Here is a 22,421-nt window from a genome sequence, read left to right as displayed (position 1 = left end):
ATTTGTATTTGGTCGATAAACTGAATGATGTATCAAACCTTTTGTCAAACCTTCAAGGGATCGAGGATGTAGAACAAAACAATCGGTCTAAATTTTTTAAATGAATTAGTTTTATTTTTCTGGATTTTTTGATATATTATTTGTATTTTTAAGATTTTAAAATGAATTAGTTTTATTTTTCTGGATTTTTTGATATATTATTTGTATTTTTAAGATTTTAAAATGAATTAGTTTTATTTTTCTGAATTTTTTGATATATTATTTGTATTTTTAAGATTTTCACATGAATTAGTTTTATTTTTTGAATTTTTTGATATATTATTTGTATTTTTAAGATTTTCAAATGAATTAGTTTTATTTTTCTGAATTTTTTGATATATTATTTGTATTTTTAAGATTTTCAAATGAATTAGTTTTACTTTTTTTGAATTTTTTGATATATTATTTCTATTTTTAAGATTTTAAAATGAATTAGTTTTATTTTTCTGAATTTTTTGATATATTATTTGTATTTTTAAGATTTTAAAATGAAAAGTATTTGAAAAAGAACCTTTAGTCGCAGTTCGTGACAGGAACCGCGACTAAAGGCTCTTGCCGCGCGGGAACGAAAACGCCGCGAAAAAACCTTTAGTCGCGGTTCGTGACACCAACCGCGACTAAAGGTACCCCTTTAGTCCCGGTTGGGGACACCAACCGCGACTAAAGGGTACCTTTAGTCGACCTTTAGTCGCGGTTGGTGTCCCCAACCGGGACTAAAGGGGTACCTTTAGTCGCAGTTGGTGTCCCCAACCGCGACTAAAGGCTTGCCCTATATATTCTCCGCGGCCCTCGTCTTCTCCGCGCTAAGGACCAAACGCATCCAGGACCTCGTCTTCTCCGCGGCGCCGCCCTCGTCTTCTCCGCGCCGCCGCCCTCGTCTTCTCCGCGCCGCCCTCGTCTCCGGTAGGTGCCCGCCGTCCTCCTCGCGTGCCTAGAAGAAGAGGGGACCGCCGCCGTCGTCTTCTCGCCCTCGTCTTCTCGCCCGCCGCCGCCTGCCGTCCTCCTCGTAGCCGCGTACTGGATGCGCGCCTTGCCAGCCTCGCGCGCGTGCGGAAACGGCGCCGCCGTGCGTGCCCGTGCTGGTGGTCACCGCCGCGTGGGCAAACTAAAAATTAAGCAAGAGAGCAGAGAGAGAGAGAGAAGGAGAGCGCTCGGGGTCGTGGGGCCCACCCGTCAGCGAGCGAGAGAGAGAGAGAGCAGAGAGAGAGAAAGGGACTTGAGCAGTTTCTGTTTATAGATTCATAAATCCATAACTAATTCATAAATTCTCCAATTTGAGTGATTCAAATTTCTATACATTCAGGAACTTGAGCAGTTTCTGTTTATAGAAAAAGTTCAACATGCTTCTGCAATAATGTTTGCACTAAATAATTAAATACAGAAAAGGGAACTAAAAATGGAAACTTGCAAAATTCATAACTTGAATTCTGTTAGCTCAAATTGAGCAAACTTGAGCTCTAAAATTTTGTCTTAACAAAATATACACAATGGTATTTTATTTGGGAATAATTGTATAAATTTGACCAAAAAAACATCAATTTTCTGTTCTGGTCATAAAAGAAAAGGAAAAAGAAAATGGCATAACTAATTAAATAATTATCCAAAAATTATGTTTAATACCTCAAAATGTTCAGTGAAACATTTGGCACATGTTTTCAACCTTATACATGCAGTTTGACATCTAAAGTATTTCTGTTTTTGTTGTTTTCCAAAAATGGCTGAAATGAAAGCAAAAATTAATAGCTCTTAATCATTCAACCGTCGCTGCTCCTCCTCTATGTCCCCTTAATCTTATTTTTTAATTCCTTTATACTTAATTAATTTTTACTACATGCAGGAGTGACATATGGCGGACGATAGAGCCGAGCCGCTTAGGGATCCGGAGGCTGAACGTTATTTAATGGGCATCATAAACAACGAGATTCCTTATGTGCCGGGCTCAGAAGATGAGCAAGAAGAGGATGTAGTCTCTTCTTTTCTGAACCTTGACGGTGGAACAGACATTGTCGATGATCAAGAAGGTGAAGGAACGGACATTGTCGACGGAGGTCAACCGTCAACAAACGACGATCTCGAATTGCAAGTAGCAACCACCTCCGGCGAGGTATATATATACATTGAGCCTCTCGTGATACAAACTTACTGAAATGTGAATACATATGTATTAACGCGCGCGACTCTCTTTCTTTTTTTAGCCCTCGGCCGGATCGAGTACGACAAAGCGTGGCAAATCCAAGGCGATGAAAACAGGAGAAACATATACCATTGATTTTGTCAGTGAAACCGGCAAGCCCCTACAGCACACCTCAAAGTTTATCAACCAATGCGGAGTCGTTGTTAGAGACAACGTCCCGATCACCGTCCAGGAATGGAAGGAGCCAAAGAAGGCACGTCTTGGTTTCAGTTTTGTCGACAAGAGAACGAAAAAGGATTGCTGGAGAAAGCTTATGGAACATTTCATTCTACCTCCGGAATACAACAAAGTCGATGAATTCGGTAACGAGGTTCCGGGTGGACGTGAGAGGAGGAGGCTAGTTAAAGAGTTCGCTCTTCAGAAGATGGCCGAAGCATTCCGGAACTTCAAGAAAAATTTAACCCGTGACTATGTCAACAAGGGCAAGACTCCGGATTTCAATGGACAACATGAGAAACTGAAAGATGATTGGCCAGAATTTGTGAGGCAAAAGAAATCGGAGCATTTCAAGGAAATATCGAAAAAAATAAGGATAATGCGAGTAAGAAAAAGTACCATCATATTATGGGGCCAGGAGGATACCGCCTTTCGGAGCCTAAGTGGCAGAAGATGGAGGAGGACCTGAGGGTGCGAGGAATCCCTCTAGGTACAGAGGGATGGGACCCAAGGGCCAAAAGCTGGTGGTACGGGCATGGGGGATCGCTAGACCCGGAGACAGGGGTGTGTGTTCACCGGAAGAAAAAGTTTGCTCCCACCCAAGCCCTTATTGACGCAATGACCCAAGCTCAAGAGGGCTTGATCAAGTTCAACAGAGAGAAAGACGCACTGACAACAGCCCTCGGGAATGATGAACACGGAGGACATGTACGAGGCAAAGGCAGAATTCCGTGGAAAGTAGGGTTTTCCCAGGACAATGACCCGTACTGTTACAGAAGCCGTAAGAGAAAGACGGACCGGGATGCAGATCTTTTGGCGAAGTTTGCATCGGAACTCCATGAGTTGAAGCAGACCGTGCATGAACTAGTAAAAGAAAAATCGGCTGCAGGGCCGCATGAAGATCATGAAGCGGATCGCGGAAGCCAGCAGCGGAGAAGCAGCGTGGCTTCCACGGATGCCCCGCCTGGTGCTAATGCACCGACGATCGAGATTCGTGCACCGGAGCCTCACTACCCCGTGGATGATGTAAAGGAGATGAAAGAATGTGATCTGCATTATCCCGTGGGGAACGTTTCCACGAAGGTAGCTACCGGCAGTGCTTTACCCTGTACACCTGGAGCACTCCACCACAACAACCCCATTGCATATGGCTATGCTCGTGTCACGGTGGAAGACATAGTCCAAGAGTTTGAGGACCTGGAGATTGACAAAGCTACACCCGAAGGGGAGAGAAGACTTGGAGATGTCAAGCGCCAGATCATTCTATGGAAAAAGAAGTACATAGTGTTTCCAGGCGAGGCGCCAAGGCTAACAAGTCCACCCCCCTCCGATGGTGGTGGTGGTGGTGGTGGCGGTGGTGGTCGTGGTGGTTCACCTACACCTCCTTCACGCCATTCGACGCCGTCCCCCGATCCACAACCTCCGGCGGGTAAGCAGCCGCCGCCCCCCAATCCTCCTCCGGCGGGTACGACGCCCCCCAATCCTCCTCCGGCGGGTACGACGCCCCCAATCCACCTCCGGCGAAGAAGCAGAAGCAGGCGGACAGCAAGGAAACCCGCTCCTGGACTATTAACCCGGACCCTTATGTACCTAAGACCACAACGGTACCGGAGCCATCACTGAAGCCTCTCCTCCCAAGGCCTTGGGAACTTAGTGAAGCTGAAACCAAATTGGCCGCGTCTGCTCATTATGAGAAATGGAAGGCGGATACGAAGGCGATAAAAGAGCCTGAGCCCAAGCAAGTATTCACTGAGAAGCAAAAGAAGTGGGCTAAGGATTTTTTGACGACACCGTCCCAAGCCGAGCTGAATATGCCTGACGACTATGGACATGAACTTTGTAGGCAAGCAGAAATATTGAAGGAGGAGAAAGAAGAAAGTAAAAAAAGCGGGAAACAAGTTGACCAGCTCGGGATGCAGAATAAACAATCGATCCCCCCGCTCATAGTGAAAGCCGGTCCGGAAGAGGACCCCGAGATCATAGCAGCTGCGGCAGCACTTGGATTGACTGTAGCGAGTGCCATGAAACAAGCGTCTGAGATGGGTTTGACTCTTCGTGCCTCGTTAGACCTTGAGGATGCGCCAGCATGTGAGATAGCATTACAATATGTGCGGAATGGGCCTCTCGTCGAGCCTGCGCGGGAAAAGAGTCTACCACCACAAATGCGAAATCTGCTACGTTGGTACAAGCATTTCATAACATGGGCCGGCAAAGAATATGTTTATGCGGATGTTACAGAGGAGCATCACACCAAACGGTACTCTGTACAAGTTCATATGAGTGAATTGTTCCAGCTGTTCAATCTGCGCGAGCTCGACAAATCTATCCTGAGTTGCTACGTTCTGTAAGTGATTTATTTCTACCTCATCTCGTTCTTCATTGCCTGCACTATATATATATATATATTGTCCTAACTATATTGTTGCGTACGCTATTATGCAGATTGAAGATTTGGGAATGCAAAATAAGAAACATCCATGATGTTGGGTTCATTGACCCACATATCGTTAATGGACATGTGTTACAAAATCACCCCGAAGACGTGGAGAAAGACTTGTACAAGTTTCTTAGAAAGCATCAACTCAAAAGTCATATTCTATTTCCTTACCATTTTGGGTGAGTGTTTCTCTCTTGTGCCCATTCTCTTTTGTTTACTCCATGCATGGTATGTCTAATCGATGAGTTATGCATGACTGTGCATGTAACGTGTCCGCAGGTTCCACTGGATTCTGCTAAATATTGAACTTCACACCTCCAGAGTTCTAATCATGGACTCTATGGATTCGGATTCAAAGCGTTGGGCCGACATGAGAAAAATGCTGCAAAAGTAATTATTTTCAATCATTTGAGCTCTATATCGATCGGTCTCTTTCGTTCATTTCCTAATATCAAGTAACTAATAACTCCCTTGTTCATTTAATTTTCTTTGCCCTGTAGGGTTTGGAGACGGTTCTCAGAAGAAATTGTCGGTGAATTCAAACATGAGCTAGATTTTAGAAGGTTAGTTAATGTGGATAAGCAGCCACCGGGGACCAATCTATGTGGATACTATGTTTGTGAGAACATCCGGAGACACACCTCTGAGCGGAAGGCATCGGATAGCGTGCGGAAGGCGACGGATAACTTGCGGAGGAGGCTTAGTCCAGAAGCTCGCTTCCGACCAATTCAAGATGAATTAGCAGGATTTTTCATGAGGGAAGTCATCAATCCTAAAGGAGAACACTATACCGAGGACGAAGAAATTTATATGCATACCCGAGATTGAAACTTGTTCGAAGTTGTATATGGTCATCCATCCTAATTGTGTATGGAAACTTGTTCGAAGTTGTATATGGTCACCCGAGATTGAATATATATTATATATTCCTCTTGAATTCTTCTTGTTTGAAATTTCATATGCATGTATATAGTAGCGTAGAATATGTGTACTGAAACTTCATCAAAATTAAAATAAAACACAAAATAAAATATAAAAGAAATAAAACACTACAAATTAAAAAGAAACCAGGTTTAGGGGGGCTAAAACCCTAAACCTGCGGAGGAGGCCTTTAGTCCCGGTTAGCCACGAGAACCGGGACTAAAGGTCCTCCGCCCCGACGGACTCCTGGCGCCCACGTGGACGGGCCTTTAGTCGCGGTTCGTAAAAGGCGCGACTAAAGGGGGGGCCTTTAGTCGCGCATATTTAGTCCCGGTTGCACAGCCGGGATTAATGGCCTTTGCGAACCGGGACTAAAGGCCTATTTTCTACCAGTGAAAGTCGTGCATGAATAGAATGCTCTTGCGTAATAAACACATGCGTGCCTGTTCTTGTAGTAGATATGATGTCTAAGATATCTAAGATATGTATGTATAGGTGACTACATTGCCCAATTGTGTAGATAAAGCGTGCGACACGTACTGGATCGATCTCCATCCAATACTCAATGCCATTCAATTGGCGTGGAAAAAATGGTCACACAAGCCAGAAGACACCGATAGTGTAGGCGCTGTCCATGTTTGACCAAATAATGATACGGAGTATCCACAGGCGAGTACTTCCACACACGCGATTGAGTTTCTACTTGTTGTTTTGTTTTGTTTCGAGCTCAACACGCTTTCTGCATGTTAGCACAGCACAGAGCTTGGAATTTTTCTTTGCTTCCGCACCCGCACTATAGGGCAAGAGTGTCGCGAGCAAACATGGAAAACCCAGGCATGTTTTTCTTAGGGGTGGGCGGGAACGCTGGGCATGTGTGGTACTAGCGCCCCAACTATTTCTCGCATTAAGCGAGAGAACATAGAAACTCTCGCTGAAGGATACAACCCTGGTGTATTACACCGTCATGCAGCGATCAGTGTTCGCATTTACTGATTTACCTCATACACACCAATTCAGAAAAGGTCGATAATTTTCAACACAAGCTCGACGGAGTCACATTTACGCACGAAACAACACATATAGTCACAAGACATGGAACCAGGAGAAGCTGAAGGATCATGATTTTGAATTGCAGACAATCTTTGGCAAAACCTCGATCACCTCAAATATTCATTCCTTTAAACAACTCTATCCATCGGAACCATCAAGACGATCAGATTCAGTTTTACGGAGTGCGAGTGCTCTTCAAAAACCTGAGCCCCTAAGTTTCTTTTCAAACTTTTTCTTTCTCACTAATTTTTCTTTTTGAAACCAAAACCATGCTCTACATCAAAGTTTCACTAGCAAGATTCGAAAATGGGAATTATAACCGGCCTGGATGATACAATGTTCCAGACCTAGCCATCATCTCAGGTTACTAACCAACTTATTGCTTTGCCGCGTTTTCGATGGAAAAACTAACTTAGGCTTATATGTATGCACAAGGCACACCAATTCCTCTACAATTCCAACTTAGTAGGCTTGTTCCAGGCATTATCTCGCTATTTTTGAACCGTGCGCCCTTGCTCCGACTTACTATCCTCTGTCAGGCGGATCGCGTGGTCAAGTTTTGTGCAGCCAAACCTTCTTTCCTTTGACTCCCCCTGTCATTTTTATTCTCGTTCACATCATTAGCAAAATTATGTAGATTTTTCATACACGTTGCCTCTACCAAATTGGTAAACAGACATGGAATCAAACTGTTGCTCGCTGCCTACTATTCCCTGCTGGCCCCTACTTGCACCTTGAAAGGCTTCGGAAGGTCTCCGCTGGTGTCTTCCTTCTCCCATCAAGTCCCTTCATGTACCATGTTCAGAGCATGCACTACTCCTAGATTGCAATGGTGCACACCATCAACGGTTTGCTATTGATCCCTACTCGTGTCACAAACATCCTTGGAAGGATTCTGCTCGTTCTCTCACTCCCAGCTGAGTCAGACCCTGTTACTACCGCAAGTTGATCCTCTTTGGGGACCGGAAGATCAATAGGTTAAAATCCTTCCTTCTGGTTAAGACCCCACTGCCTCTTGACCTGATCCACCCTCTTTTTGATGCGATCTAGTCCTTGAGTCGTATGGCATACTTGAATCCTTCCATCATACCTCGGATTCTCACCATTACCCAATACATTTTTTTACGAAGGCACATATATTCCTCCTTACCCTGATCCAGGAATCACGGAGGCCAACCGCCACGGGGGCGCCTTGCAGTGTGTGTGCATGTGCGTGTGTGTGTTGGGGACTGGTTGTTGCCGCCGAGATGGCGGCGATAGCCCCGGCCGACGATCGCCTCGGCGGCGAGAGCGTCAATCACAGGGGTCATCTTGTTCTTGATTTGTAGGACTGCTTACGTTCACTCTCTTTTATTCCGTTCCTAAATATAAGGTGTATTGTTTTAAAAAAAATCAAACATTTTCAACTTTGACAAATTTTATAGACAAAAATATCAATTTCTCCAATAGCAAATCATTACACTAGCTTCATCATGAAATCTATTAGTATTGTATATTTTTATATATTTTGCTATAAACTTGGTCAAACATAGACATGGATTCACTTTTAGAAAAATTAATACACTTTATATTTAGGAACAAAGGGAGATAAAGTATATCCCACCTCATTTAGAGAGATAACATATATTATATTTAGTAACATAGTACTAAATTTACGGGGTAATGAAATTAACTAGAAAACCTGTCACTTAGAGAGGAAATATCATACAATAAAGAAAATATTGTATCTTTATTATTAATAAATCATCTTAGCTAAGAGAAGATAAACCTTTTCTTTTTTTGTTTCTCTCTTTCCAACTCAATTTTTATAGTCCATGGTATTGCTATAATAGCATTATTATCATGTGTGTCTCGCTCCAAGAGCAGTTTATTCTTGCACAACTCACCTATTCCCACGCTTTTACAATAGGATCGTGCATGTGATGTCATGCTCGATGTTCACATGTCGTATCGCCAAGTAACATTACACAGATGGTAACTTACTATTTCTCAGTATATATATCATATGGGATTGCTAAATCTCAGTCGACTGAGACTTAACCAAGTCTCAGTCCGGATATATAAGGTTGGTCGTGATCATGGGCAGAAGACGACCTGGTAGTTGGTGCCGCCGGGGCAAGTGAAGATGCTGGTGGCATCATCCTTGGGGTAGCTGTAGGCGTCCGGGCACTGGCCCTTGAAGAACCTCGAGTAGTCGGTCGGCCCGCAGTTGTCCGCCGCCGTGCCGGTGCAGCAGTACTCGTCCTTCTTGAACACCGTGCACGCGTTGTTGCACCCGCCGGGTGCCCGGAGCTCGGACGGGCACTGTGACGTGATGTCCGCGTCGCACCGCGGCCCGCCCTTGGCGCACCCGGCTGTGCCGTCGGCCGGCAGAAAGTCCATGGGCACGTTAAAGCCGTCGATGACAGAGATGTCGATGAAGTCTTGGCCCATGTACTTATTCAGCCCGAACTCGGCCAGCGTGTTGGGCGCCTGCCCGTACCCCGTGCACTGCAGCACGCCGCCGCAGTCCCCCGTCTGGCACTGCCCGTTGCCGCTCCCGTCGAAGTTGCACCCCGTGCGCGCCCACACGCGCCCGCCCGTCGTGCCCGCCGGCACCTCGATGCTCCATGGCTGCGCCCCCGGGTCCAGCTGCTTGCCACCGCCGGACGGCACGGCCGCCGCCCACACGGTGAACTGGCACTTGTTGGTGATGGTGAACGTGGCGGCGTGGGTGCCGGCAGCGAGGAGAAAAAGAGGGAGGATGTGCAGCACGACACGGGAAGCGGCTGCTAGGGATGCCATTGTTGTGTGTTAGTGATGCCACCGTGTGTGCTAGTAGAAGTTTGGTCTGAGGTGGGTATTTATAGTTGTTTTACATTGCTCGGTAACGTGGAAATTTGACGTTTTCACACACAAACTTTCCATGAATCTTCCACGTTACTAATTGAGTTTGGCAAGCCACTGTGGACGTAGTACATAATAATACTCCGCTGCGAAATTTTGGACGTGTATGGAAGATTTCCACCACACAATAGGTTCAGTTTTTTCTTCTTCTTAGCATTTGCCTCAAGTTTGATTCTCTCTGTATATTCTCTACATGCGTCCGGGAAAAAGAATATCTGAACAAGAGTTCTAGAAATATTTATTCGCAAAAAAAAAAGAGTTCTAGAAATATTGACGAATCCGCTTGTTGTGGGTGCATGACTTCCACGACAAACATAATTGCACCCGATGACTTGACCTTGTATATATCTAGTACCATTACTTCAACAGCGTGTAGAGGGCGTTAAAAGTCCATCAGTCTGCTGTTATGCTGATAGCTTCATTTCCCGCCTAACATATTCAGAAGAAAAAAAATTATTACTCTCTTCTTTTTTGCGAGAAAACTTCCGATCTATTCATTTTTGGGTTTTTATCATTTATGTCACTAGTTGTGTCCCACTACTCAGTAAGAAAGTAAACTAGCTAAAAGCTACAACTAAATTTTTTTTGGTTTTCTTAAGGTTTTTCAAACACACAAGAAGAAAGCATAAAAAAGGAAATAAACTAGCATGATATTACAGCGAAAAAGTATGAGCACCGACATCTAGCAATGAGTGTGTGAACGTAAATGTAATGTCGGTGGGACATACGTACTCCCCCAAGCTTAGGCTTTTGGCCTAAGTTGGTTTATTGCCACGGCTGGCCTGGCGGATATCCGTAGTTATAACTGGGGTCGTACTGAGATGAAGCCTCGGATTGCCATTGGTTGGCAATCATCTCCGGATCTCACTGGTAATCAGACTGTCGTGGAGGATCAAATTGTGATTCCGGCTCTGGCTCTGTAGCTGATGTAGGGTTCCGGTAGACTTGGATGGTCGCCAGCGGAACGAGATACTGGCCTGCAGATAAATCAAACAAGGAAGGAGCAGGCAAGGTAATAGTCTCAGGGTGATTTTTATCAAATAACAGTTTGTATTTAAGCGCCTTTTCCCTATTCTTAACAATAAAATCATGCACTACCATACTCTTATAGTCTAGCAAAACAGTAGGCAGCAATTTTTCTTCTTTCTCATAGTGCCTAATAGGTATGTTATAGTATGCAGCAAGGCGCGAGGTGAAGATGCCTCCCAAGATAGGGCCCTTAGTACGGTTAAGATTTAACCGCTTTGCAACAATAGCGCCCATACTAAATGTGTCATCACGAAACAAGGCATGGCACAAAATAATAATATCAGGGACACTCAGGTTTCCACAGTTTCCGCGACCAATTAAGCATCTACTAGCAAATATAGCAAAGTAACGTAGAACAGGAAAATGTATGCTAGTGATTCGTGCGTCGGAAACCTTCCTCGTTTCCCCTACAGCAATTGTATCAATAAACCCCTCCACATCGTTACTATGTGGTTCCTCTATGATACCCGGAAAAGGTAACTTGCAAACTCGACAGAATTCACGAAGGGTCAACTCCTTATACTCATCATATAAATAAAAATCCACCATAGGTGGTGACCTCCTAGAATGGAAATGAAAATTTTGCACAAAGATATTGATGAGTAAGAGATACTGTTCGCGTTGGTCGCGGAGGAAGTCAGTGAGGCCTGCATTCTCAGCCAACTCATAAAAATCATCATAAATCCCGGCTGCTCTCAAGAAATCATCGCAAGGCCATACACACGGCCGAACCTCCGCGGTACGAGGCAGATTATATTTGGGCCTCTCTGCTTCTTCACTTTGCTTTTCCTTCGAGCTTCGGCTCGAAGAGCCCCTCAAAAATCTCTTCATCATTTTCTAAAAATTTCTGAAATTTTTAGTAACTTCAAATAAAAGTGAACCAAGCTCAATAAAATTGATAGCAACTACTCCTACAAGTGCCTAGAGACTATATCATGCATTAGAGCTACTTGGAACCATATAAATTTGACATGCAAGCTTAAGAACATGGTCACCTAGGCAGCACAAATTTGCAATGAATAAAGCACTAGAACAAAAACTAATTGGACCAATGGAGGAGTTACATACCAAGGAACAATCCCCCAAAACAGTTTTGTGAGAGGTGCTTTGAGCAAGGAGATCGAAAATCGCAGCAAAATGAGCTAGAAATCAGAAAAGAGACAGAAAAATACTATTTTTACTTTATTTCAACTAAATAACAGAAAGTAAAAGGAGGGTACAGAAGGTTGTGCTTTCTAACTTCATCCATCTCATGCTCATCAAAAGGAATCCACTAACAAGGTTGATCAAGTCTTGTTATCAAACTCATTCCAAATAATATGGAACCGGAGAAATTTCGAATAACACTAAGTTACCTCAACGGGGATATGCACATCCCCAATAATAAGAATATCATATCTCTTTTTGACAGTTGGAAGAGGAAATTCAAAACCTCCAAAAATAACCGATGGAATTTTTCCAATGGAGTTTATACTGTGAACTTGAGGTTGTTTCCTCGGAAAATGTACTGTATGCTCATTACCATTAACATGAAAAGTGACATTGCCTTTGTTGCAATCAATAACAGCCCCTGCAGTATTCAAAAAGGGTCTTCCAAGAATAATAGACATACTATCGTCCTCGGGAATATCAAGAATAACAAAGTCCGTTAAAATAGTAACGTTTGCAACCACAACAGGCACATCCTCACAAATACCGACAGGTATAGCAGTTGATTTATCAGCCATTTGCAAAGATATTTCAGTAGTTGTCAACTTATTCAAATCAAGTCTACGATATAAAGAGAGAGGCATAACACTAACACCGGCTCCAAGATCACATAAAGCAGTTTTAACATAGTTTCTTTTAATGAAGCATTGTAGAGTGGGTACTCCTGGATCTCCAAGTTTCTTTGGTATTCCACCCTTGAAAGTGTAATTAGCAAGCATGGTGGAAATTTCAGCTTCCGGTATTTTTCTTTTATTATTAACAATTTCTTTCATATATTTAGCATAAGGATTCATTTTGAGCATATCAGTCAAACGCATACGCAAAAAGATAGGTCTAATCATTTCAGCAAAGCGCTCAAAATCCTTATCATCCTTTTTCTTGGATGGTTTGGGAGGAAAAGGCATGGGTTTCTAAACCCATGGCTCCCTTTCTTTACCATGTTTCCTAGCGACAAAGTCTCTCTTATCATAACGTTGATTCTTTGATTGTGGGTTATCAAGATCAACAACAGGTTCAATTTCTACATCATTATCATTGCTAGGTTGAGCATCATCATGAACATCATTATTAATATTATCACTAGGTTTATGTTCATTACCAGATTGTGTTTCAGCATCAGAAATAGAAATATCATTAGGATTCTCAGGTGTGTCAACAACAGGTTCACTAGAAGCATGCAAAGTCCTATCATTTTTCTTTTTCTTCTTTTTAGAAGGACTAGGTGCATCTACATTATTTCTCTGAGAGTCCTGCTCAATTCTCTTAGGATGGCCTTTAGGATACAAAGGTTCCTGAGTCATTCTACCAGTTCTAGTGGCCACTCTAACAACAAAATCATTATTCTTATTATTCAATTCATTGAGCAAATCGTTCTGAGCTTTAAGTACTTGTTGTACTTGAGTGGTAACCATAGAAGCATGTTTACTAATGAGTTTAAGTTCACCTTTAACTCTAGACATATAATCACCCAAGTGTTCAATCATATAAGCATTTTGTTTTAATTGTCTACCAAAATAAGCATTAAAATTTTCTTGTTTAACAATAAAATTGTCAAACTCATCTAAGCATTGTCTGGCAGACTTATAGTGGGGGATATCACCTTCAACAAATCTATAGAGAGAATTTACCTTTACTACCTGTGTCGGAATTTACCTTTACTACCTGTGTCGGGTTATCAAGACCATGAGTTTCTTCAAGAGGTAATGAATTAAGATCATATATTTCTTCAACAGGTGGTAAATTAAGACCATGTATTTCTTCAACAGGAGATAAATTAACATCTTCAGCTTTAATACCCTTTTCCTTCATAGATTTCTTTGCCTCTTGCATATCTTCAGGACTGAGAAATAGAACACCCCTCTTCTTCGAAGTTGGCTTAGAAATAGGCTCAGGAGTTGGCTCTGGAACTGTCCAATTATTTTCATTGGTCAACATATTATTCAATAGAATTTCAGCTTCATCCGGTGTTCTTTCCCTGAAAACAGAACCAGCACAACTATCCAGGTGGTCTCTGGAGGCATCGGTTAGTCCATTATAAAAGATATCAAGTATTTCATTTTTCTTAAGAGGATGATCAGGCAAAGCATTAAGTAATTGCAGAAGCCCCCCCCCCCCAAGCTTGTGGGAGACTCTCTTCTTCAATTTGCACAAAATTATATATTTCCCTTAAAGCAGCTTGTTTCTTATGAGCAGGGAAATATTTAGCAGAGAAGTAATAAATCATATCCTGGGGACTACGCACACAACCAGGATCAAGAGAATTAAACCATATCTTAGCATCACCCTTTAATGAGAACCGAAATATTTTAAGGATATAAAAGTAGCTCGTTCTTCTCATCATTAGTGAATAGGGTGGATATATCATTTAATTTAGTAAGATGTGCCACAACAGTTTCAGATTCATAGCCATAGAAAGGATCAGATTCAACCAAAGTAATTATATCAGGATCAATAGAGAATTCATAATCCTTATCAGTAACAAATATAGGTGAAGTAGCATAAGCAGGATCATATTTCATTCTAGCATTCCGAGTTTTTTGTTTCAGCTTAGCTAATAATTTCTTAGGATCACTTCTATCATTGCAAGCAAGAAAGTCTCTAGCAGTTTCTTCATCCATAACATAGCCCTCAGGCACAACAGGCAATTCATATTTATTGGGAGAGTCTTCATCATCACTTTCATCAATATTATCAGTTTCAATAATTTCATTCTCTCTAGCCCTAGCAAGTTGTTCATCAAGAAATTCACCAAGTGGCACAGTAGTATCAAGCATAAAAGTAGTTTCATCATAAGTATCATGCATAGCAGAAATGGCATCATCAATAACATGCGACATATCAGAATTAATAGCGGAAGCGGGTTTAGGTGTCGCAAGCTTACTCAAAACAGAAGGTGAATCAAGTGCAGAGCTAGATGGCAGTTCCTTACCTCCCCTCGGAGTTGAGGGATAAATTTTTGTCATAGCGTCTTTCAAGTTCTTCATAATGACCAGCAGATATAAATCCCAAGTGACTCAAAGAATAGAGTTATGCTCCCCGGCAACGGCGCCAGAAAATAGTCTTGATAACCCACAAGTATAGGGGATCGCAACAGTTTTCGAGGCTAGAGTATTCAACCCAAATTTATTGATTCGACACAAGGGGAGCCAAAGAATATTCTCAAGTATTAGCAGTTGAGTTGTCAATTCAACCACACCTGGATAACTTAATATCTGCAGCAAAGTGTTTAGTAGCAAAGTAGTATGATAGTAACGGTAACAGGGGCGAAGGTAACGATAGCAAAAGTAATATTTTTGGTGTTTTATAGTGATTGTAACAGTAGCAACGGAAAAGTAAATAAGCGGAGAACAATATGTGAAAAGCTCGTAGGCATTGGAACGGTGATGGAGAATTATGCCGGATGCGGTTGATCATGTAACAGTCATAACATAGGGTGACACAGAACTAGCTCCAATTCATCAATGTAATGTAGGCATGTATTCCGAATATAGTCATACGTGCATATGGAAAAGAACTTGCATGACAGCTTTTGTCCTCCCTCCCGTGGCAGCGGGGTCCTAGCGGAAACTAAGGGATATTAAGGCCTCCTTTTAATAGAGTACCGGACCAAAGCATTAACACATAGTGAATACATGAACTCCTCAAACTACGGTCATCACCGGGAGTGGTCCCGATTATTGTCACTTCGGGGTTGCCGGATCATAACACATAGTAGGTGACTATAGACTTGCAAGATAGGATCAAGAACTCACATATATTCATGAAAACATAATAGGTTCAGATCTGAAATCATGGCACTCGGGCCCTATTGACAAGCATTAAGCATTGCAAAGTCATAGCAACATCAATCTCAGGACATAGTGGATACTAGGGATCAAACCCTAACAAAACTAACTCGATTACATGATAGATCTCATCCAACCCATCACCGTCCGGCAAGCCTACGATGGAATTACTCACGCACGGCGGTGAGCACCATGAAATTGGTGATGGAGGATGGTTGATGATGATGATGGTGATGGATTCCCCTCTCCAGAGCCCTGAACGGACTCCAGATCAGCCCTCCCGAGAGAGTTTAGGGCTTGGCGGCGGCTCCGTATCGTAAAACGCGATGAATCCTTCTCTCTCATTTTTTTCTCCCCGAACACGAATATATGGAGTTGGAGTTGAGGTCGGTGGAGCTCCAGGGGGCCCACGAGGCAGGGGGCGCGCCCAGGGGGTAGGGCGCGCCCCCCATCCTCGTGCCCAGGGTGTGGGCCCCCTGACCTTGATTCTTTCGCCAATATTTTTTATATTTTCCAAAAATAATCTCCGTGAAGTTTCAAGTCATTCCGAGAACTTTGTTTCTACACATAAATAACACCATGGCAATTCTGCTGAAAACAGCGTCAGTCCGGGTTAGTTCCATTCAAATCATGCAAGTTAGAGTCCAAAACAAGGGCAAAAGTGTTTGGAAAAGTAGATACGACGGAGACGTATCACAAGGCACAGCAACGGTCGGAAATTTGAGTCTCAAATTCCTTAGGGCTATCATGTTCCTCACTGTGTAGGCAATCCGCACTGGCGAATTCCTAACTCCTCAGTGAGAACAAATTTCCTCAAAGACCAGAAGAACTTCGTCTCTGTCACTGAAGAATATGACTGAACTGTATTAGATTTCCAATGGCTTCACTCGAAGGAATTAGCAGGTGTAGGATTTTGAGTTGAGCATCACATGGAAATTTTTTCTTATTATTTCCTCGACCCCCTTTAACAGTACGGTGTTTCCTATGACTTAAGAAAGAGAAAATGAAACTACGAAAACAAAAGTCTTCACACTTCATGTTCCTCGAATGAATACCAAGTCTTCAAGGTCACACCAATTTCTTCACCTTCAAAGTCTTCAGAAAGTCTTCAGAAATACAAAGTCTTCAGTCGAAGAACTTCATTTTTAGGGGTCGACTTTCTCTGTAAATATCAAACTCCTCATAGACTTATAGACCTGTGTACACTCACAAACGCATTAGTCCCTTAACCTATAAGTCTTCAATGCACCAAAATCACTAAGGGGCACTAGATGCACTTGCAAGGGTGTGTCTCCAAGTATCCCGAGCCCCGCACAAAGAACAAGTCTCGGTCGTCGCCATGTTCCGATGGTTTAGCAGAACTCCACATGGTATAGATTGTATTGCCAGCCTCCATACAAGCACTCGCGGCTTAGAGGGAACCTTGATGTGCCATATAGAACTTCACTGATTGCTCTTTGACTGCGCGAGCAATATGGATGGATCGCCCCAGTACACGATATTACCATGTCGGCTCATTTAGCAAGAGGAAACGAGAGGCCATCGCTGGTTGTAGGAACCTTCTAGAACATTCCATCGGGTTTGAAAGCTTCCAGTAAGGTTTTATTTTGTCTCTTTAAACGTCTTACAGTTTTCTTTTGGAATTTTTTACTTTCTGTTTTCCTTTTGTTCTTTCTTGGTATTCTGTTTTCCTTTTCTTTTTTTGGATTGACAACCATTTTCGGAGTTCATGAACATTTTGCAATTTTTTTGGACATGTTGTGAATTCATGAACATTTTTTAACTCATGAACTATTTAAAATTCACAAACATTTTACAAATTTTGGCATGTTTTCAACTTGAGAAAAAATATTTGCAAATAAATTTTCAAATCCTTGAATGCTTTTTATATTAATTATTCATTTAAATAAACGATTTTTTGTAATTACTGACCATTTGTACTTTTGTAGATTCATGAATTTTTAATTCGTGAAAATGTCGCAAGTCCACGAACATATTTTTAACATGAGCATTTTCTAATTTAAACGTTTTCAAACTTCACAAATATTTCTGAAATTCAGGAGCAAATTTTCAAAATCATGGGCTATCCCTATTTGAAATTATTTCGAAACAGGAAAAAAAAACCGGCAAAAGAGAAAAGAAATATTACATGCACTCGTGAATCCCTATTTGCTCAGCGTACATTACAGAAATGTTCAATGTATTCAAAATTATTCAAATCCCAAATTATTTTTAAAGAAGAAAATTGAAAAGGACAAATAAAATGAAAAAAATAAACATATAAAACAGGTGGTTTCCCGTCCCGCACATGGCTTGGCCATGAAGGGCGCGTGGGGCAGCGGTGTGTGTGTGTGTGTGATGCCTGGTTTCCCAGGGCGCACCACGCCAGATAGAAGCCCCCGGCATTTGGGCGCCCTACAAGAAAATTCACCCATAAGCTCAACAGGTCCACACATGCCGAAGCGGACCAGTTGGGCTGATTCTTTTGTTCCGAAAGCGAATGAATCCTGTTTGACCCGCACTGCAGTAAATGGTTGGGAACTCATTCTTTCCTCTGGGTAAAGAAAGAGTTCCCGTGGAACAACCACCTGGGCCGGCCCAAATAGAACTTCCACGCTCGACGGAGAAAAACTAGTCCCTAGTAAACCGGCAAAAATTATCAACACGAGAATATATATTCTTGCGCCCACTCGTGGGGAAAAACTAGCTCTAAAATAGATAATTTGGGAATGTATTACCACAAAAAGAAAGCTTTATGACTTTTAGAAATGGTAACCGATTTTAAAAAATAGAAGACTTTTTTTTTCAAAATAAGCACTAACTTAATAAATCTTCAAGACTTTAAAAAAAATTCTTATTCAAAAAAATTCGTTTATTTAAAAAATTCACATATTTCTATAAATTATCATTTATTGTTTTCAATTCATAAATTTTAGGAAAAAAGAAATGAAAAAGATAAAAGATAAGATAAAATGAAACATAAATGAAAATGAAAAAAGGAAAAGAAAAAGAAAAACGATGGAAAAGGCAACAAAACACGGCGAGAGTGCGCGAAACCATCAACGAAAAATTGTCCTAAATGGGCAAGCCCACGTCAGGTCATATGATTTTTAGCAGGAAACCCATGGTGTTAGAGAGAGACAGAGAGAGAGAGAGAGAGAGAGAGAGAGCCCCGACTGGCCCCTCGCTTCGGCACTGAATTATGCGGAAGTGATACCTTGTTCGTAAGTGTCTTTGAGAATGCTAGTATTATACATGAATTTCATTAAAAATACGATGCAATTATTGACTAAAAATACAATATTTTTTCATATTCCGCGGCTAATACAACTTTTTTCTAAAGCTAAACAAAATAAAAACAGTAGTAATGTTGTAAATCAGCCGGTAAAAATCAAGTGTTTAAGTCCGAACTATGGGAGTGGGCCGGACATTATACTCTCACACTCCCGCTCGCGCCTATGTTCCTCTAGTTATGACATGGGCAACGGCAGAGGGGCAGGCCGCAACTATTTATGGCGATTACTGGGTTTTGAACTATGAACCTCTTGGTTGTAAGTTTTACGCACCTAATCAGTTCACTCATGAGTTTGAACTGATGAAGAGAGTTAGACAATATATTTCAACACCCCCTCATGTATAGACTATTGGTAATCCTTATATACGGGACCAATGTAGGCCATATTTTTTTAATACCGCGTTGGCAAGGTGTTGAACCGAAGACCTCTTAGCTTGAATACCTTGTTGAATCCATGCACCAGCCAGTTACTTACAAAGTTCGAAGTACGGAAGAAAGTCGGACACTATACTCCAACGGATAGCAAACCAGCACAAAATGTGGAAAAGGAGTTTTTGAATTCATGCACCACCCAGTTACTCAAAGAAGCTCGAAGACCTCTGTGGCGATGAGTTTGTAGAAAAGAAGTTTTTGGCCGGTCTAGTAGCTGCCGACGGCTGGAATCAAACCAGCACAAAAATCGGGCGAGACTTTGACCAGGGAATCAATTCCCGCACAGAAACTTGTGAAAGTTGCCAACAAAACAAGCCTCGCCACTTACTGCTTGACTTACATGAGTCTTGGCATTCGCCGGAGTGCCACGGCTACGTGACAACGACGGGAGGACGCGCTCGCGATGATCTCATCTGACAGCCACTTCCCCTATGGTGGACTGGCCGGCCGCGAGCAGGAACGAATCGGAGCTGCTGGACCGTCCAAATGGAAGCAAAGAGAGGAATCCATCCGCTCCTTGCTTTTAACGCCGGAACGGACGATTCGAGACTCGAGACGCGATCCACCGCCGGCGCTGCGCCATGGACGGACGGAGCTCGGCCACGGGAGAGGGAGAAGGAGAAGGGGGCCGAGACGTGGCGGCACCGCGGCGAAAAGCGAGCAATGCCGTCCGTTGGTAGCCTCGTGATTCATGAACGGTGGCCTGCGCTGCTCGCTCTCCGTGCCTGCCTGCCGCCTCTGCTTTCGCTGCATGCGGCTTTTGGTAGCCTGGTCCAGCCACGGCCACGGACAAGCAACGGAAGAATCCAAAGCTGTTTCGTTTCGTTCGGCGCGGATCGACAAAGCCATATCGATGGATGGAGCTTGCGCTGTGTCTCCCTCTACTTCTCGCTAAAACGCCCAAGTTTCTGCTCGTCGTGTTGGGGGTGCAGGGCATGTGCCATCTGCACCGAACCAGTTGGTCCTCTCTGTCCCAACACCTCGCGGCCATGGCGCGGACCGGCCGGCCATTGGCGGCGTGAATGGCTGAAACGACAGCTCGATCGGCGCAACAACTGGATGAATGCTGCACCATCAGAAATCATGGAATGCACTCAAGCTTTTTAATAACTTAAGAACAACAATTATGTATGTAAGGATTATACCACCACTCACTAATGTACATCAACCCTGGGAGGTTCCTACATCGCCGTCCCGCCGCAATCTCTGCAGCGAGCCAACCAGCACGGACCAAAGTACGGTGAGCGCCACGGCCGGGACCCTCCCGGCGACCAAGCCTACGAGGACGACGACGGTTACAGCTACCAAGGGGAACCGGCCTCCTACGCCGTCCGCCCCGGCGAGTTCTATCGGCGCACGCGCACCGTTGTTGCGCGCCTCGCCGTCAACCATGCCGCGGAGAGGGCCCGACGAATCAGGCGATTTGGTGGCGGCGTCCGCGCCGTCGACCGTGCCGCGGAGAGGGCCCGATGAGTCGCGCGATTTGACGCCGTCGCCCATGATGCCAAGGCGGAGAGGGCCCGACGAATCGCGCGATTTGATGCCGTCAACCATGCCAAGGCGGAGAGGGCCCGATGAATCCGGCGACTTGCCCACGGCGTCCGCCTTGGCATTCGCTTGGTTGCGTCTGCCGCGGCGAGAGTCCGGGGGATCCGTCGCCCCGGCATTGCCGCCGACCGTGGAATCCGCCTGGCTGACCTCGCTGCGGAAAGAGCTTGACCGGAAAGAACTTGACAGGGAGCCCGGGTCCTTGCCAATCTTCCGGCCTCTCTGCAATTTCCTGGGGATCAGCTTCCTCCATGGCGACCTCTTCCTCGGCTTCGGCTCCCACACGCACGAATCCTCGCCGGCCTCGCTCCTCTCGTCAATGCCGAGGATGGAGGCGCTGATCCCCCTGCCGGAGTCGGAGAAGCTCGACCCCAGCGGCTCCGGCTCCCCCTCCAGCTCCCGGATCGGCGAGACGTAGCCGCGGCCGTCGATGTCCAGCTCCGCGGTGGGCGCCGGGGGCCGGGGCCCCCGGCGAAGCGAGGACGCCCGGACGGATTCCAGCAGGAAGAGGGAGAAGGCGGCGACGGTGACGGCCGCAACCACCTTCCTGCTCCAGATCACGAGGAGGGCGAGGGACACCGCGCCGACGAGCGCGAGGAACCCCAATCCGAGGCCGGCGGCTTGGCCTCCGGGGCGGCAGACGGGCTCCGCCCGCGGAGGGTCGGGCCCTGGCTGGGCCGACGGCGGGGAGACGGCGGCCGGCGGGGGCGACGGCGGTGGAGGAGAGGGGGGCGGGGGAGAGGGCTCCGGGGAAGGCAAAGGGGGAGCGCCCCGCCTCTTGCGCCTGGTGGAGGATGGCCCCTGCTGCTTCTTGAGGCGGCCATGGTTCTTGACGAAGAGGTCGGCGAGGGAGGTGGGGAAGCCGGTCTGGACGGGGAGCGGGCCGGCGCGCGCGGGGCGGAGCGCGGAGATGAGGCGGCCGAGGCGGCCGGCGGGGCGGTCCTTGGGCGGGCTGGGCATCAGCGGCGGCCGACGCCGGCGAGCATGGAAGGGGGCCGACCGGCGCGCCGGGCCTCCGCCTCTGCCTCCGCGTCCGGCGTTTGGTGGTGCTCCGGGTGCTCTGGGTTGGTGACCTTTTTTTGGGGGGGGGGGGGGGGGGGGGGGGGGAGTGGGAATAGAAAGAGGAAGAGGAAGTGGGAGGGAGCGAGTGGGGCAACCAAACATTTCCGTTTTGTTTTCCATGCGTTCGTTGTTGGCTTTTGGTCTAAGAATGGGAGGTGTGTTTAGCTGTTTTTGATTTGAAACGGGAGAAAAAGGAAGCGATGTTTAGCTGTTTGGCATGCTGTATTTTGGGTGGTTGGCGGCTCCAGATACACCCGTTTCAGCGACAGTTAATTCCGGACGGAGGTTGTGCTTATCTTGTTCTCCTACTTCATTTATTTGGTGACTAGACAATTGCCGTAATTGGTATTATTGTTCTACATCCTCCATACGGAGCAA

General features: G+C 44.8%; 2 protein-coding genes across 2 annotated transcripts; both read right to left on the bottom strand.

Annotated features, from left to right (window-relative positions):
* Positions 1-8,499: 8,499 nt before the first annotated feature.
* LOC123095635 (alpha-amylase/trypsin inhibitor) lies at positions 8,500-9,607 on the bottom strand. Its single transcript, XM_044517164.1, has one exon. It carries the CDS (start codon positions 9,579-9,581, stop codon positions 8,874-8,876), a length of 708 nt encoding a protein of 235 aa, XP_044373099.1. The 5' UTR covers positions 9,582-9,607; the 3' UTR covers positions 8,500-8,873.
* Positions 9,608-19,542: 9,935 nt separating this feature from the next.
* On the bottom strand, positions 19,543-22,061 carry LOC123095633 (proline-rich protein 36). Its single transcript, XM_044517163.1, has 2 exons — positions 20,589-22,061; positions 19,543-20,499 (listed from the first exon to the last, which is right to left on the bottom strand). Exon 1 carries the CDS (start codon positions 21,939-21,941, stop codon positions 20,598-20,600), a length of 1,344 nt encoding a protein of 447 aa, XP_044373098.1. The 5' UTR covers positions 21,942-22,061; the 3' UTR covers positions 19,543-20,499; positions 20,589-20,597.
* Positions 22,062-22,421: the final 360 nt, after the last annotated feature.

This window comes from Triticum aestivum, chromosome 4D, assembly GCF_018294505.1.
Source record: "Triticum aestivum cultivar Chinese Spring chromosome 4D, IWGSC CS RefSeq v2.1, whole genome shotgun sequence".
NCBI classification, from domain to species: domain Eukaryota; kingdom Viridiplantae; phylum Streptophyta; class Magnoliopsida; order Poales; family Poaceae; genus Triticum; species Triticum aestivum.
This window is presented reverse-complemented; position numbering and strand designations above follow the sequence as displayed.

What these genes read in the sequence shown, in the direction of transcription:
- LOC123095635 (XM_044517164.1), bottom strand. Translation starts at nt 9,581, where the DNA reads ATGGCATCCCTAGCAGCCGCTTCCCGTGTCGTGCTGCACATCCTCCCT.
- LOC123095633 (XM_044517163.1), bottom strand. Translation starts at nt 21,941, where the DNA reads ATGCCCAGCCCGCCCAAGGACCGCCCCGCCGGCCGCCTCGGCCGCCTC.